The sequence below is a fragment of the Eucyclogobius newberryi genome, unplaced genomic scaffold (assembly GCF_026437365.1).
Source record: "Eucyclogobius newberryi isolate DKJ021-1_F unplaced genomic scaffold, fEucNew1.0.hap1 SCAF_2, whole genome shotgun sequence".
Lineage (NCBI taxonomy): Eukaryota > Metazoa > Chordata > Actinopteri > Gobiiformes > Gobiidae > Eucyclogobius > Eucyclogobius newberryi.
The window spans coordinates 43,642,252-43,660,732 of record NW_027315834.1 but is presented as its reverse complement, the minus strand read 5'-3'; the positions used below and the strand labels follow the sequence as shown (position 1 = coordinate 43,660,732).

The following is an 18,481-nucleotide window of genomic DNA, read 5'->3' as shown; positions in this document are numbered from 1 at the left end:
AAACTGTGGTGTTGAGGCACGCAAAGTTGACGCAAGGGAAATGATTCACCTGCGACATTCCTACGGTACACCTCATACATTTAAAAGCCTCTACTGTGTTTTGTGCTTGTTCTTCCATGTGCGTTGTAAAACTGCATATTTTTATTAATACAGTGATCCCTCGCTATATCGCGGTTCACTTTTCGCGGTCTCGCTGCTTCGCGGATTTGCATCATGCATTGTGTTCTGCATTCTGATAAATGGCTAAACAGTCTCTCCGCGTCTTCTCTACCCGTGTGTCAATAACGTTATGGATTAATATGTACACGTACGTAAAACCGCTTGCCAAATTGAAGTTTGCGAGGCGGTGAGAGCGCGCGTGTGAGCTGCGGGAGAGGCCGGTGAGAGTACAGTACAAACGTTAATACAGTACTTTTATTTGTTAAACAAATGCTTGGGCCTGTAAAAAGGTTTTGTTCCTTGCTTTCAATGTTTTATGGAGTATTTCATTGTATAATAGCTGTAAAAAAAATAAAGGTTTCTACTTCACGGATTTCGACTCCTGCGGGTTCTTCTTGGAACGTAACCCCCGCGATAAACGAGGGATCACTGTATTGATTTTTTAAACTGAGCACTAACATGAGCAAACGAGAGGTTTGTGGGTGTAATTTTTGCACTCACACTTTGTTTTTCTCATGTTAAACTTCTCTGCTGCGTTTTTGGCTCTGTAGCACGACGCAGAGCCATACTGTATGCATTTATCTGGGGGTATTTTGGATTAACAAATCCAAATTTGCAGTAGTAAATATGTGACTAAAAGCTAATTGGATGTAGAACATTATTTTGCATTCCAAATGTTATGCATTTGATGTTGCGCTATAGGCTATGCTGAATCAGACGCATTCAGGTGTTTTATTGTTTATTTATTAGGATGCTCATTAGCTGTATATATGTCTCCTTTATGTCACATGAAGGATGATGCCCTTCCCATCATCATGCGCCCTTAGCATTTGTCTTCTGCCTAAACCACTGGCCAGGTCTACAGGTAAGCGTCCCTGCGTAATCTAGTAATCTAAAAGTGTGTGTTTGATCAACAGACTTTTGTTTGATGTGTGATCAATTTGTTAATTCATGATTAATGTGTAAATTTACGATGATTAATTGCAGCTCAACTCAATAAATTTAACGCCTTAACTTTGACAGCCCTCGTGTTGGCAAACAATGTATAGGTATACTACTTAGGACAAAAGGCTGTAAAAAAAAAAAACTCAGGGCACAAGAGTTTGACCTCGCAGCTTTTGCCTTGATATAAAACAAAGAAAGGGAGATAAGGAGACTTCCAGGAGGCCATGAAATATGTATGAAAGCAGTTAACCTCAAACGCACTGTTAAAGAGCGCCCTCGCTCAGCTGCAGGTCGCGTCTCTCAAGTATGCTGTCTCTCAAGTCTGTTTGTGTCCTTTGACGATGCCCTCAAGGAAGACAACTTACAGAACCTATAGGAGTTTGTTTGTTTGTATGTATGGTAGTTTCAGTGTTTTACAGCCTTTTTTTACCCTTAGAAACTCGGCCCACACATCCATACATTCCATACATTTGGAAGTGCAACTAAAGCACCTTTTATTTTATTTTAATAATTTAGTTTAAAGAATATGGGCCGTATTTTGCCCTGGAGTTAGCGTGAACGTGGGCGTAGCAGCGGAGCTCATTTCGTCACACCTTGCAGTCAGAGCAATTGATGACAGCGCAGGAGGTGGAATTCGGAAGAGGCGTGACTTTGCCAAAATATAAGGTGGAGCAACTTGAGGGCGTGGTAATCAACTTCAAATCAACTTTTATGTGGTTATTTTTTCTCCCACTCACGTAAACAGCGCAGCGAAGTTATGCACTCAAAGCTCTTTGCTGGACACCTCCACCTCCCACGTTGGACACCTGTTACTGCGCGGCCCGTGCAGACTTGCATGTGCTCAGCTCAGAGAGTAACCGTCATCATCACATTCAGCCACAATCCTGTCTGCTTGAAACTGGTCCAGCTGTGCGTAATGGTGACTCATGCAGTCCTTGTTGTCACCGGGGTCTCAGAGGCCGGGCCCTGGGACTTAAGGCCAATTTATACTTCATAAGAAGCAAGAAGTTTGTTTGTTTACCTAGGGCTGCGAGAACAAGAACAAAGTTGGTTTCGGCTCTGGCATCAGAAGTACTGCAGCCGAACTCCTCAAGACCCCGCCCCCCGTTATCCCCAATAGCTGGTTCCACGCCGTTGCTATGGAGATTATTATCATACAGCTCAGTTGATATTCTTTAGCCCAGTGTTTATCAAACTTTTTTTCTGGCGACCCACTTTTTCTAATTAGTCCGATGTGCTGGAAGCAGATAAACCAGCTCAGACACACAGAGATTTTGGAGAGAGGAGACAGTGGGGACTTTGCAGACCGGTTCTCTGTATTTTAAGCTACAAAATGCTTCAGGTTGTATTACAATCAGTCACACATTCACAGAGAAATGTGTCAAACAGGAACTGAATTGAGAAGCGCAAAATGCAATGAAACAGGCGGAGCACGGACATGTGAGTGAACGGGGGAGAGGGGGGAGAAAGAGTGAGCGCGCATGCATGGAGCTGTGGCTGGTCTCATCCCTCAAAAAAGACTTTCAGCATTATTATATACAATAATAAGAAAGTGTTCTATGTGTAAGAATGACAATCAAGGGTTTAGCCAATCAGAGCCTAGTTGACAGACAGCCCTGCCGAACAAACATCTGCTCAGGTGATGTGTCAAGAACCAGCTGCAAGAACTGCCCAAGAACTGGAGCGGCAGTAGCTCAGTGGTAGAGTGCTCGTCTTCTGATCCAAAGGTCGGCGGTTCGACTCCACGCGCGGTGCGATTGCAGCTGCCTCATGTGAATACTGCCGTTGTGTCCTTGGGCAAGACACTTAACCCAATTTGCCCCCAGTGTCTGCGTTTATCTGGGGTGTGAATGGGTGACTGGTTCCTTGATGTAAAGCGCTTTGAGTACCTTGATGGTAGAAAAGCGCTATATAAATGTGACCATTTACCCAACAAAGGCTGTGAGAACAGAATGACAGCCTTCTTCTTACAGCCTGAGATGCAGGAACAAACTTCTCGCTTCTTATGAAGTATGAATTGGCCTTAATGCAGGTCATTGCACTTCAGGATCACCTGTTCCCATGGCGAGTTTATGAGCAGAGATGTGTGCGCGTTATTAGTCTGGGTTTAGTCCGGGCACCTCGGTCATGACGGCGAGCTCTCCGCGTTGCGCAAAAACAAATCAAGGTGAATTGAGTCAAGCTCCGAAGCTGTATTTTGATATTCTATTTTATTTTAATGCAATTTATTTTTGTTTTTCGATTTTTAGGACAAATGAAAACAATTCAAACAATATTATTGCTCACATCTTTCTACCACAGATGGTGCTTTTGAATGCCACAGTTATCAGTCATTGGTTCAAACACTATCATCATATATGGACTGGTACCATCCCACTCCAGCCTCCAGCGGCCAAGTCCAGCCTCTTTAAGCCAGCGTTAAGGTCGACATGGTAGCAAAATAGCACCCTGATCCCACCCCCTGGAAAAGGCTCCCGTTAACGCTCCCTCTGGGGCCAAAATATGGCCCTATAAGTTGTTCTACTTTATTGATCATCATTCAACCACTATCATCTTTTGAAAATCATACAAATGAATATCGTATTGTTTTACTAAGATAAGATAAGATAAGATAAGATAAGATATTCCTTTATTGTCCCACATGGGGAAATTTCATTGGTGCAACGCAGGTACAGAGGTAGATACAGAAGAACAGATCACTTATAGGAAGTCTGAAAAACACTTTCAGCAGAAGATCTCCTATAAATAAATAAAAACTCCCATAGACAAATAAATAAATAAATACATAAATACCATTGCATGTGATCCCGACAGTAATTGCACATGAATATGTGTCACGACAGCACATAGATTGCACATAAATTTCACAGTAATTGCACATGAATTGCACATGAATTCCAACAGCAATTGCACATACGACAGAATTGCACATCAGTATTAGGTTAGGTCAGTATTGCGACGGGATAACGTGACGATCTCCGGGTAAGACGACTGTTCTCCGCAGTTTCATGAGTTCCTCCTTTGTGGAAACGCGGTACGGCGCCGGCCGGGGGGCGGGGCCGGAGCCGGGGGCGGGGCCGGAGCCGGGGGGCGGGGCCGGAGCCGGGGGGCTCAGAGCCAAGACACATCGCCATGACACGACGAAAACACTCAATCCAGCCGAATAAAGTCAAAACAAGTTAATTTAAAGCGATTCCAGTGCGTGTCCCGATCGTTCGTGAAGTTCCTCTTTCATATAAACGTGTATATAAACGTGTACCGACGACACGCCGTACTTTAGCGCGGCCGGAGGGCGCGGGGGGGGCTAGCTCACGTCACAACAACACAACGAACGCAACGAAAAACGCTCAAATCCAGCCGAAAAAAGTCAAAAACAGTTGAATTAAAAAACTATTCCAGCGCGTGTCCCTATCGTACAGTAAAATAGAAAAAATATACTAACTATATTTACAAAATATAGGAGATAAAGCACAATAAGTGTGAGAAAGAAGAGAGAGCGTTTACACCGGGCTGCCAGCTGTACCAGCGCCTTATTACTGATGTACTGTATACATTTTAATATACTTAAAGGCATAATGGACGGATCGCATCGCATCTCTCGTCTCCCGTAGATTTCCGTCTCTTCTGAGTCAGCTCGAACAGTCTATCTCCGTCTTGATTTTGTCCTGTACACTGAGGGAACTATATTATAATAGATCCATGCGCTTAGACACAGGGAAACATGCTGCTCTCCTGGGGACGAGCCAGAACGAGGCTGCAGGTGAGCGGTAGGTGCGCTCCATGCTTGATACGTGGCAGGACTAATCGGCAGTCCACGCCACGAGGAAATGAGACTCAGATATGGGCAAAAAAATCGTCCATTACGCCGTTAATCTTTCTATCATAGTTCTGATTGGTTGTGACATCATGCTCCTCCTAATTAAGTTTCTTAAAGTTTCTATACCATACTAAGAAAGCCATATATTCCATCCAGCCTCTAAATGGTTGTCCTGCCAGCTTAGAATCTCACATAAGATTTACATTCACATCAGCATTGACAGTTTCCTTAAAGAACTACACAAAGGCTAAACCATAACTGCAACGTAAACATTTGTTCTAAAATCAAAGCAGCAGCTCTTCCACAAAGCAGAGCTATCAAATACATTGTGAAGGCTCCTGCCTCTTTGCGTTCACCCATGTCCTCTTCATCCTACTCTCTTCTCCTGGTCTTGCTCATCGGCATTTGCAATCATCCTCCGCTGGGAGCAACGCATCACCATTATTCACAGACAGGGGGCAACTCAGAAGCGAGGTGACGGATCAAAAGATGCTGATGATAGGTGGGGGTGAGTTGGGTGGGTGGCGGCACAAGGGTGATGAATGGGCCAATCTTTTCGGGACGGCTCTGTGGCAAATTTCAAAACAGTGCTGTTTTTAGACTTAGGAAATGTTGATATTTTCAGTCAAGTGAGCAAGTCAGGATTCCACACTGTTGCTGCTTGATGTGAGTAGATTGTGTTACATAAAAGAAAAATGTTAAAACAAATAAAGACATTACATTAAAGACAAAATTGCTTGATGGTTTTCAGGCGTTGAATGAGTAAAAAGCTTTGGTATGGCAAGGCACGTTTATTTGTAGAGCACCATTTGTACACAAAATAATTCAAAGTGATTTATAGGACAGGGAATATGCATTCAAATCATAATGCATATAATAGATTAAAAAAATATAAATAATGATACATTTACTTTAAAGAGAAGAGTGCTGATAAAATTAGGGCTGTGTTACGTTTTTCAGCAAGTCTGTTCCAGAATTTAGCAGCAAAACTGAAACTGATTCCCCATTGTTAGTTAGTTATACATTTTGTTGTTTACTATATTGGCCAGGGAATTATTGTGACATAGGGCCTTTGTTGAGGTCTGCGTTTTGTTTCAGCTCTTCTTTGCTTCTGTTTTGCCTGAAGCATTTGCGTTTTCTGTGTGAGTGGATAATGCTGACAAAGCTAGCAGCAGATTAGCCACATTGATTCAGTGTTAACTAGCTGTGACCAAAATGCCAATGGCAATATTAAATGGGAGCAAAGTGCTTTTATAAGTGTGCACGATTGGCTAAAGCTTACCGCATCATAGGGCTGGCCGATATGACAATAAAAATATAGTGTATTATAGTAAAACCTATAGTTAGTTCTTTAGGGCATACAAGCAATCAATTGCCAGTTTGAACACTAAATCCAGCATGTACAGCTTTAAACTAAATACATTATAGAAGAAAAATATAGTATATATAGTAATATAGAAAAGGATTTGATCAGATTTTTTTGTGAGATCGACTTAGATCGTCTTGGATTTCAGTGCTTATTTATCTAATGCAGTGCTGCGCAAAAGCAGACACCTTTCCTCGGCCATGCTCTGAGTGAGCAGTGGAGCGTGATCTTTCAGAAGAAGAAGATGCTTATCGTTGCTTTTTAAAGGAAGAATAAAACATGATAGGATTGAAATTGTGATCTAGGCTTGATCAGGAGGACTGCCCTAACTGGAGTATTTTGAATACTGCCCACCCCTACCATCTTTTGGGTCTAACTGCATTGATTAAAATAATTCATTTTTCTGTAATTAAGCTGTGGTATTTAACATAAACTAAAACATTTGTTATTTTAAAGAAGAAAATGCATTTTGCTATATATTTTTTTGAACATAAATGGATTGGATCTCTTCTTTTATCTCTAAATACTCTCATGTGGACTTAATATGTGTGCACAACTCACTAACTAGAGCTTTGAGTTCCTGACCTGTCCAATGACACGCCTGCCACTCTCTGCTTTGTGTTTTTCAGCGGTCGACCTGGACACAGAGTCAGTGGAGGATTTGATGCAGAGGTTCCAGGACAGTTTCCATGTTCCAAACACGCCATCAGACATGTCCCAGTATCAGCACGTCATGCACAGCTCGTCCACCAGCCGCAGGAGGATCCCCAGTCACACCAGAGGTACGCATGGCATAAAAGCACACTAAAAACACTCTTATAGCATCTGAATAGCACAGGGAGTTATTGATATCAAAAAAATATTACAACAGTTTATACATTGCAATTAAAAATATAATGCCCTTTTTAGGAGACTTTGACTTTCTCCCAAGCTTTGACTTTCTCCCAAGTACAAGAAGTATTTGTCTTGTAAATTATTTCAGAATTGTGTCTACTGAATATATTTGAGAGTCAATATGTATTTGCATCATCACTATCGGGCTGTCCATGTTTTAAAATGCATTTGGTCACAATTACCAATCATTGTACATGGAATTAAATAGCATTAACCTGTAGTTGAATGTGTATGTGCCATGGCTTAATCAAACAAAGGCCTGCCAGCATTCCCACTCGTGACAAATGCTACCGAGGACCATATTAGTCTGCGGGAGATTTATCCTTTGGGAGTCAACACATTTACATATTCATCACTTACAATCACTTCTTGTTTGGACACCACATTTCTTTGTGTCACTTACTTCATTTGGCTTGGCACAAAGCATAAAATATTAAGTGTACCATGCATAAGTCAAAGTTCTTTGTCAAAACCATTACATTCATCTTGAAGATGACAAGAATCTAATTTATGGATGGTTTTTCAGAGAGATAACCTTTGATGTTTAAGCTTTACATTTTTCATTATAATTGCTGGCTTTTGATATCATTAGTGATGTTAAGTTCTACACTTTGAGTCTCATTTTGTATCCTAGTAATATATTCAGCTCATTAAATGAGATGAACCATTCAATGAAATCAGATGTGTTAAAATTAATAGCTGGCGAGTCATCGGCCATATCGTTATAACTTGTGAAATATTCGGATTCACACTGGACAAAAATGATAAGTTAGCTTGATGGAATCTTTGCAGAATAACTTACTGTCTTTTATAGTCACTTCGTTCAACTCTATGAAATAATGGCTCTAAGGATTTGCATAATGTGCGAGGTATGGGGATTATTTGTCTTTCTTTGCAATTTGGCTTTACAAGATTTTCTGTGGAATTCACTGTGGTCTGAACAATTTGCAGTATTGCCACAGACAATGCATTGAAATGTCACTGAAATCAACAGCAAGTACAGCATTGTTTCCTATATTTAAAAGACCACTAATAGTTGTGGCATCTATTTTATTTTCTCTGCAAAATGAGTAGGAGAAAACAATACAAAAGCATTTGTTCTTGGTTATAAACTAAATACAGACCATTGTGTACACTCAGCAAAGGCTGCTGGTGCTCATTGACTGCTGGTGTCTAAGCCCAGCATGTACAAATGGTCTGTGGCATACTTTGCCCTACTTTCTGCATAGTGATGTACAGCTGCAAGAATATATATAATATGGCTACAAACTACAGTAGGCCCTAATATATTTCTCGAGTGAATATTATTACATTTGCGTAGCTGTAAATGTAATAATATTCACTTGAAAAAATGACCATTGAATATATATTGACTGCTGTGTTGTTATTTTTTTGTACCTAAAATTAATAATATTAAATACTATAAAGTGGTAAATTAAAATAAATATTGTTACTTTGTTGTAACATAAAGGTTAGACTTCACATGACTAAAATGTAGAAAACATTGTCATACTTGTAAATTCCAAATTTTTCCCGTTTGACAAAGTTGGTGAATTTTATTGTACTTCCTGGTTGGACATGCGCAGCAGATGAGACATAGTTAACTACACGAATTTCAGTTGTCAGTTGCAGTCAGTTGCAGTTTCTTCAGTCTCATAGTGTGGACCAGTTGCGACGGGACTCACGTTCAAATCGTTAGCTAAGGAAAGACATGACTAGACTTCATCCGCAGTCATGTTTGAATTATAAGACAGATTTTGGCTGTGCTTTGATGCAGCGTCATGTTTACTGCCATGTCAGGGCTGTAATTATATCTAACTGTCTCCGCCTTTTCAGACAGAATAATGCCAGCAAGGCGTATGCTTATTATTCTTGTCTAAGCATCAGAAAATGTTAATAATCAGAAAGAGCATGCGCACTACTCTTACACTTGCAACTAGAAACACAGCTATAAGCCAACACTCACATACAAAGTTCACCCCTGTTTTCACCCCTCTTCCCATGCGGCTCACTTCTGCCTCATAAATAAATCAAATTACAGCTTTTCCTCTGATAAAATCCACTTCTTCACTGCTGTAGCCTCTTTTAATGTCCATTTTAGAGAATCCAACATAAGTTAACGCCATAACAACTGTTTTGGTTAGCCAGCGGTAACGTGACACTGTTCAAGCAATGAAAAGTCAGGAAATGTAACAACCTAAATAAAGCATTGATAAATTGTGCTGTATAATTATTAAATGCTATAAAATAGTTTTTGTGGATTATTGATTGGATTTTGTAGGATAAATGTGTCTTCTGTGGTTGGTCGGAATCGTGTAGTGTGGACTCTATAATCACACTCAGTCCAGTCGTGTAGTGTGGACCTCAGACTCTATAATCACACTCAGTCCAGTCGTGTAGTGTGGACCTCAGACTCTATAATCACACTCAGTCCAGTCGTGTAGTGTGGACCTCAGACTCTCTATAATCACACTCAGTCCAGTCGTGTAGTGTGGACCTCAGACTCTATAATCACACTAAGTCCAGTCGTGTAGTGTGGACCTCAGACTCTATAATCACACTCAGTCCAGTCGTGTAGTGTGGACCTCAGACTCTCTATAATCACACTAAGTCCAGTCGTGTAGTGTGGACCTCAGACTCTATAATCACACTCAGTCCAGTCGTGTAGTGTGGACCTCAGACTCTATAATCACACTAAGTCCAGTCGTGTAGTGTGGACCTCAGACTCTATAATCACACTCAGTCCAGTCGTGTAGTGTGGACCTCAGACTCTCTATAATCACACTCAGTCCAGTCGTGTAGTGTGGACCTCAGACTCTCTATAATCACACTCAGTCCAGTCGTGTAGTGTGGACCTCAGACTCTCTATAATCACACTCAGTCCAGTCGTGTAGTGTGGACCTCAGACTATAATCACACTCAGTCCAGTCGTGTAGTGTGGACCTCAGACTCTCTATAATCACACTAAGTCCAGTCGTGTAGTGTGGACCTCAGACTCTCTATAATCACACTCAGTCCAGTCGTGTAGTGTGGACCTCAGACTCTATAATCACACTCAGTCCAGTCGTGTAGTGTGGACCTCAGACTCTATAATCACACTCAGTCCAGTCGTGTAGTGTGGACCTCAGACTCTCTATAATCACACTCAGTCCAGTCGTGTAGTGTGGACCTCAGACTCTCTATAATCACACTCAGTCCAGTCGTGTAGTGTGGACCTCAGACTCTCTATAATCACACTCAGTCCAGTCGTGTAGTGTGGACCTCAGACTCTCTATAATCACACTCAGTCCAGTCATGTAGTGTGGACCTCAGACTCTCTATAATCACACTCAGTCCAGTCATGTAGTGTGGACCTCAGACTCTCTATAATCACACTCAGTCCAGTCGTGTAGTGTGGACCTCAGACTCTATAATCACACTCAGTCCAGTCGTGTAGTGTGGACCTCAGACTCTATAATCACACTCAGTCCAGTCGTGTAATGTGGACCTCAGACTCTCTATAATCACACTCAGTCCAGTCGTGTAGTGTGGACCTCAGACTATAATCACACTCAGTCCAGTCGTGTAGTGTGGACCTCAGACTCTATAATCACACTCAGTCCAGTCGTGTAGTGTGGACCTCAGACTCTCTATAATCACACTAAGTCCAGTCGTGTAGTGTGGACCTCAGACTCTCTATAATCACACTCAGTCCAGTCGTGTAGTGTGGACCTCAGACTCTATAATCACACTCAGTCCAGTCGTGTAGTGTGGACCTCAGACTCTATAATCACACTCAGTCCAGTCGTGTAGTGTGGACCTCAGACTCTATAAACACACTCAGTCCAGTCGTGTAGTGTGGACCTCAGACTCTATAATCACACTCAGTCCAGTCATGTAGTGTGGACCTCAGACTCTCTATAATCACACTCAGTCCAGTCGTGTAGTGTGGACCTCAGACTCTCTATAATCACACTCAGTCCAGTCGTGTAGTGTGGACCTCAGACTCTCTATAATCACACTCAGTCCAGTCGTGTAGTGTGGACCTCAGACTCTCTATAATCACACTCAGTCCAGTCGTGTAATGTGGACCTCAGACTCTCTATAATCACACTCAGTCCAGTCGTGTAGTGTGGACCTCAGACTATAATCACACTCAGTCCAGTCGTGTAGTGTGGACCTCAGACTCTCTATAATCACACTAAGTCCAGTCGTGTAGTGTGGACCTCAGACTCTCTATAATCACACTCAGTCCAGTCGTGTAGTGTGGACCTCAGACTCTATAATCACACTCAGTCCAGTCGTGTAGTGTGGACCTCAGACTCTATAATCACACTCAGTCCAGTCGTGTAGTGTGGACCTCAGACTCTCTATAATCACACTCAGTCCAGTCGTGTAGTGTGGACCTCAGACTCTCTATAATCACACTCAGTCCAGTCGTGTAGTGTGGACCTCAGACTCTCTATAATCACACTCAGTCCAGTCGTGTAGTGTGGACCTCAGACTCTCTATAATCACACTCAGTCCAGTCGTGTAGTGTGGACCTCAGACTCTCTATAATCACACTCAGTCCAGTCATGTAGTGTGGACCTCAGACTCTCTATAATCACACTCAGTCCAGTCGTGTAGTGTGGACCTCAGACTCTATAATCACACTCAGTCCAGTCGTGTAATGTGGACCTCAGACTCTCTATAATCACACTCAGTCCAGTCGTGTAGTGTGGACCTCAGACTATAATCACACTCAGTCCAGTCGTGTAGTGTGGACCTCAGACTCTATAATCACACTCAGTCCAGTCGTGTAGTGTGGACCTCAGACTCTCTATAATCACACTAAGTCCAGTCGTGTAGTGTGGACCTCAGACTCTCTATAATCACACTCAGTCCAGTCGTGTAGTGTGGACCTCAGACTCTATAATCACACTCAGTCCAGTCGTGTAGTGTGGACCTCAGACTCTATAATCACACTCAGTCCAGTCGTGTAGTGTGGACCTCAGACTCTATAATCACACTCAGTCCAGTCGTGTAGTGTGGACCTCAGACTCTATAATCACACTCAGTCCAGTCGTGTAGTGTGGACCTCAGACTCTCTATAATCACACTCAGTCCAGTCGTGTAGTGTGGACCTCAGACTCTATAAACACACTCAGTCCAGTCGTGTAGTGTGGACCTCAGACTCTATAATCACACTCAGTCCAGTTGTGTAGTGTGGACCTCAGACTCTATAATCACACTCAGTCCAGTCGTGTAGTGTGGACCTCAGACTCTATAATCACACTCAGTCCAGTCGTGTAGTGTGGACCTCAGACTCTCTATAATCACACTCAGTCCAGTCGTGTAGTGTGGACCTCAGACTCTCTATAATCACACTCAGTCCAGTCGTGTAGTGTGGACCTCAGAGTCTATATAATCACACTCAGTCCAGTCGTGTAGTGTGGACCTCAGAGTCTATAATCACACTCAGTCCAGTCGTGTAATGTGGACCTCAGACTCTATAATCACACTCAGTCCAGTCGTGTAGTGTGGACCTCAGACTCTATAATCACACTCAGTCCAGTCGTGTAGTGTGGACCTCAGACTCTATAATCACGCTCAGTCCAGTCGTGTAGTGTGGACCTCAGACTCTATAATCACACTCAGTCCAGTCGTGTAGTGTGGACCTCAGACTCTATAATCACGCTCAGTCCAGTCGTGTAGTGTGGACCTCAGACTCTATAATCACACTCAGTCCAGTCGTGTAGTGTGGACTCTATAATCACGCTCAGTCCAGTCGTGTAGTGTGGACCTCAGACTCTATAATCACACTCAGTCCAGTCGTGTAGTGTGGACCTCAGACTCTATAATCACGCTCAGTCCAGTCGTGTAGTGTGGACCTCAGACTCTCTATAATCACGCTCAGTCCAGTCGTGTAGTGTGGACCTCAGACTCTATAATCACACTCAGTCCAGTCGTGTAGTGTGGACCTCAGACTCTATAATCACACTCAGTCCAGTCGTGTAGTGTGGACCTCAGACTCTATAATCACACTCAGTCCAGTCGTGTAGTGTGGACCTCAGACTCTATAATCACACTCAGTCCAGTCGTGTAGTGTGGACCTCAGACTCTCTATAATCACACTCAGTCCAGTCGTGTAGTGTGGACCTCAGACTCTCTATAATCACACTCAGTCCAGTCGTGTAGTGTGGACCTCAGACTCTATAATCACACTCAGTCCAGTCGTGTAGAGTGGACCTCAGACTCTATAATCACACTCAGTCCAGTCGTGTAGAGTGGACCTCAGACTCTATAATCACACTCAGTCCAGTTGTGTAGTGTGGACCTCAGACTCTATAATCACACTCAGTCCAGTCGTGTAGTGTGGACCTCAGACTCTATAATCACACTCAGTCCAGTCGTGTAGTGTGGACCTCAGACTCTCTATAATCACACTCAGTCCAGTCGTGTAGTGTGGACCTCAGACTCTATAATCACACTCAGTCCAGTCGTGTAGTGTGGACCTCAGACTCTATAAACACACTCAGTCCAGTCGTGTAGTGTGGACCTCAGACTCTATAATCACACTCAGTCCAGTCGTGTAGTGTGGACCTCAGACTCTCTATTATCACACTCAGTCCAGTCGTGTAGTGTGGACCTCAGACTCTATAATCACACTCAGTCCAGTCGTGTAGTGTGGACCTCAGACTCTCTATAATCACACTCAGTCCAGTCGTGTAGTGTGGACCTCAGACTCTATATAATCACACTAAGTCCAGTTGTGTAGTGTGGACCTCAGACTATAATCACACTCAGTCCAGTCGTGTAGTGTGGACCTCAGACTCTCTATAATCACACTCAGTCCAGTCGTGTAGTGTGGACCTCAGACTCTCTATAATCACACTCAGTCCAGTCGTGTAGTGTGGACCTCAGACTCTATAATCACACTCAGTCCAGTCGTGTAGTGTGGACCTCAGACTCTATAATCACACTCAGTCCAGTCGTGTAGTGTGGACCTCAGACTCTATAATCACACTCAGTCCAGTCGTGTAGTGTGGACCTCAGACTCTATAAACACACTCAGTCCAGTCGTGTAGTGTGGACCTCAGACTCTATAATCACGCTCAGTCCAGTCGTGTAGTGTGGACCTCAGACTCTATAATCACGCTCAGTCCAGTCGTGTAGTGTGGACCTCAGACTCTATAATCACACTCAGTCCAGTCGTGTAGTGTGGACCTCAGACTCTATAATCACGCTCAGTCCAGTCGTGTAGTGTGGACCTCAGACTCTATAATCACACTCAGTCCAGTCGTGTAGTGTGGACTCTATAATCACGCTCAGTCCAGTCGTGTAGTGTGGACCTCAGACTCTATAATCACACTCAGTCCAGTCGTGTAGTGTGGACCTCAGACTCTATAATCACGCTCAGTCCAGTCGTGTAGTGTGGACCTCAGACTCTCTATAATCACGCTCAGTCCAGTCGTGTAGTGTGGACCTCAGACTCTATAATCACACTCAGTCCAGTCGTGTAGTGTGGACCTCAGACTCTATAATCACACTCAGTCCAGTCGTGTAGTGTGGACCTCAGACTCTATAATCACACTCAGTCCAGTCGTGTAGTGTGGACCTCAGAACAACAGACCAAAAAGTTTATAAAACACAACGATTTTAAACAATTTCCATTCTTGTTATATACTTTTAGAGAGAAAATAGAGCAGAAATCTTTCCCATACAAGGTCAAAAATGATAAAGGACACCGACTTCTTGGCAGGACAATGGGTTTAGCGTTACCCCGGAGCCTGCTCTGTTACCACTGCTGTGTGCAAATGGCCGAATGAGCCTCACTGTAAAGCACTTTATGTACCGGCAAGGCAGAGAAGTGATATAAACGCAGTCCATTTACCTCTCTTATAGCTGCTCACTTTATGGGCTCTGGTAAAGCAAGGCAAATACACAACAGTGTTCCCCTCACAATCTCTGTGTATTATTGTTATTGGATGAAATGTATGTAATAAAGAAGTTAAGTATTGTACTGTCTAAATAGCTCTTTTTTGTTTGCAACAGCAGAGGAAAACAATTTCATTTGTTTACATTGTACAGTATATTGATAAGTTATGAAGGCAAGCTTTTTTATGAGTCTGCACAATGTGAAATACATTTAAATGCTCTGCCGGTTTATTGTTACTGTATGTTTTATTTTAGAGTCTAATAGATCAATTGCAGTGAAAGTTTATCTTCCTATTTTTCTGCCAAAGTTACTTAAATAGTCTGTGTGTGGTGTTATAAATGGAATTGAAATCAATATTTAATATAGAACCATCTTTTGGATTTAAATCATTAAATGATTTCAGGGGAGGAAATCATTATGTCTGTGCCTTAATCAGAACTGCGAGCTGTGACCACCAGCACATCACATGAAAGCTCAAGATATCATCTAACAGACACTGCCCTGTCTTCAAGCTGCCCCACAGAGAGCAGAGGTAGTAATGTCTTTCATGTTCTGTTTCTTCCTCCCCCACAGGCTTCCTATCACACAGGCTCGAGCTAACACACTGACGCCTGAACATGCCATCCCTGATAACAATGTTTGAGGCCATCAATGTTGTAGACATGATTCTGAATAAACTTTGAAGTTTTTATGCTGCATGCTGCTGTGTAATATTGAGATTTTTCCTTAAGTTTCCTTATTTGCATGCCCAGGTGCTTATGCTATTCCCCTCTGTGGTACGAATTCATTTCTAGGCGCTGTCAAGAAGCAGTGCTAATGTTTTAGATGTGTCACATCGAATACTTTGGCTCATTACGACGTGGATAACCTTATGCTTATTATCCACCTTTTCTACTATTTAATTGATGCTCTGAAGTGGGACATGAAAGTAATTTTGTTGGTCTTGTGTGTGTGAGGAAGAGTGAGAGGCAATGGGTTTGTGTGTTTCCGGGAGCTTGAATTTATTACATGCTCAGCTCCACTTTCAGCAGTGCTCAATCTTTACTACAGACAAAACACAGTGATTACAGCTGTGGGCCTGCAGCCTGGGGCCCCTAAGCAGACCATATTTAATGCAACCAACAGCAGCAACTCCTCTGTGGAAAACCAGTGGGAGGAATCAGTAAATACAGACCTATTTTTTGGACATAGCTGAAGTTTAAAGTCAGCAATGGGCCTTTGAGTGTGATTGCTATATAAATAAAATAGAAAAATATAAACCATTTATGATAATGCCAGCCTCAACATCTATGGAGGTCTTTTTTCTGCGTTTTGAATACACCAGTACGAATATGTAGTCCACTTGATGGGGCCAAACAAGCCAGTAGGGCAGTATTCATCTAAATAAATATTATTATTATTATCATAGCGGGTCCTGGGTCTTCCCCGGTGGGACATGCCCGAAACACCTCCCCAGGGAGGCGCCCAAGAGGAATTCGGAACAGATCCCCGAGCCACCTCAGCTGGCTCCTCTCGACGTGGAGGAGCAGTGGCTCTACTCCGAGCTCCTCCTGTGTGACTGTGCTCCTCTCTCTACCTCTAAGGGAGCGCACAGCCACCCTGCAGAGGAAACTCATTTCGACAGCATGTATCTGCCATCTTGTCCTTGTCGGTCATTACCCAAAGCTCATGACCATAGGTGAGGGCAGGAACGATTGACCAGTAAATAGAGAGCTTTGTCTTTCGACTCAGCTCCTTCTTCACCACAACGGTCCGATGCAGCGACTGCATCACTGTAGACGATGCATCGATCCACCTGTCAATCTCACGTAGCATCCTTCCCTCACTCGTGAACAAGACCCCGAGATACTTGAACTCCTCCACTTGGGGCAACGACTCCCCACCCACCCGGAGAGGGCAAAGCCACCTTTACTGGTTGAGAACCATGACCTCTGATTTGGAGGTGCTGATTCTCATCCCAGCCGCTTCACACTCGGCTGCAAACCGTCCCAGTGCATGTTGCAGGTCCGGGTTTGATGGAGCCATCAGGACAACATCGTCTGCAAACAGCAGAGATGGAATCCTGTGGTCCCCAAACCGGACACCCTCCGACTGACTGCACCTAGAAATTCTGTCCATAAAAACTATGAACAGAACCGGTGACAAAGGGCAGCCCTGGAGGAGACCATCATACACTGGGAACAGGTCTGACTTACTGCCGGCAATGCGAACACAGCTCCTGCTCCGGTCGTACAGGGACCGGACAGCCCTGAGCAAAGGGCTCCGGACCCCGTACTCCCGGAGCACCTCCAAAGGACACCCCGAGGGACACGGTCGAAAGCCTTCTCCAGATCCACAAAGCACATGTGGACTGGTTGGGCAAACTCCCATGAACCCTCGAGGAGCCATGGGAGAGTATAGAGCTGGTCCAGTGTTCCACGATCAGGAAAAAAACACTCTGCTCCTCCTGAATCCAAGGTTCAAATTCCCCCCGGTCAAATTCACTTCAATTCTTATTTCAAACATGTCAAGGTTAAAAAAAAAAATGAATTAATGCATATCAGGTTCATTCTAAATTACCATAATGATAGAACGATAATGCAAAAGGGTTGTCAAATCAGATAGTAATTGATACTAAACTAGATACTCATTTGACCCGGTATCAATACTGGTCGTCCATTAGTTTATGCTTGAATTAATGGACCCACACAGAGATCATAGTTTATTTTGGCTTGGATTAAAAGCACTCTGGTACACCCTGTTTTATTCTCACCCTAAACACTAATTTGTCTTTCTGAGATTCTTGGTGCAAATGTATATGCATTTGAATATGTATCAATAGATTCCCCCTTCTTTGGTTAATCAATAAAGAGTATACTGTTGTATTTTCTCCATGGATATAGATGCTTTCCCTAGCATTTTCCACAGTATGGCATTAAACTTATCAATCACTTGTCCAAACTTTGGTGGCAGACCAAATCTTTAAGAAAAGTGTATTTGACAATGATTAATTATTTTCTTTTTGCAGTTTTTTGTTGTTGTCGAGTCTTACCCACAAGCAGCAACATCACATTTTGTTTTATCCTATTTAAGATCTCCAGGTAGTCACTCAGTAAAAAATATTTATTCATTGTTTTGCATACTGCATATAGTATGTACAGCAAATAATCTGATCGATGCACCTTGTTTTTTATTTGATGTGCAATAACATAGTTTCTACTTTGATTTGCAAATCTTTGATGTAGCCTGCAGCTATATAATATCTTCAGGCAATTTTCAAGCAGAGAATGTTGTTCAGGTTACGGTTGTTTTCCTTCATAAATGCTTTATTTTTTTATCTATTTGGCATATGATTATTTCAACTATAAATCCTGATTGTTTTACTTCAATGCTTTCTACGCTACATACTATAATACATATT

At 42.9% G+C, this 18,481-nt stretch overlaps 1 protein-coding gene and 1 long non-coding RNA gene across 3 annotated transcripts in view; one reads left to right on the top strand and one right to left on the bottom strand.

The window, feature by feature from the left end:
- Positions 1–18,481, top strand: part of LOC140366915 (astrotactin-2-like) — a 259,612-nt gene that overhangs the window by 81,135 nt on the left and 159,996 nt on the right. For both annotated transcript variants that reach the window (XM_072453128.1, XM_072453126.1), the window contains exon 4: positions 6,917–7,069. In XM_072453128.1, coding sequence (XP_072309229.1) covers positions 6,917–7,069 — 153 coding nt within the window. The remainder of the gene's footprint in view (positions 1–6,916; positions 7,070–18,481) is intronic.
- The window catches only part of LOC140366921 (uncharacterized), a 262,861-nt gene that overhangs the window by 120,772 nt on the left and 123,608 nt on the right, over positions 1–18,481 (bottom strand). The gene's annotated exons all lie outside the window — the stretch shown is intronic.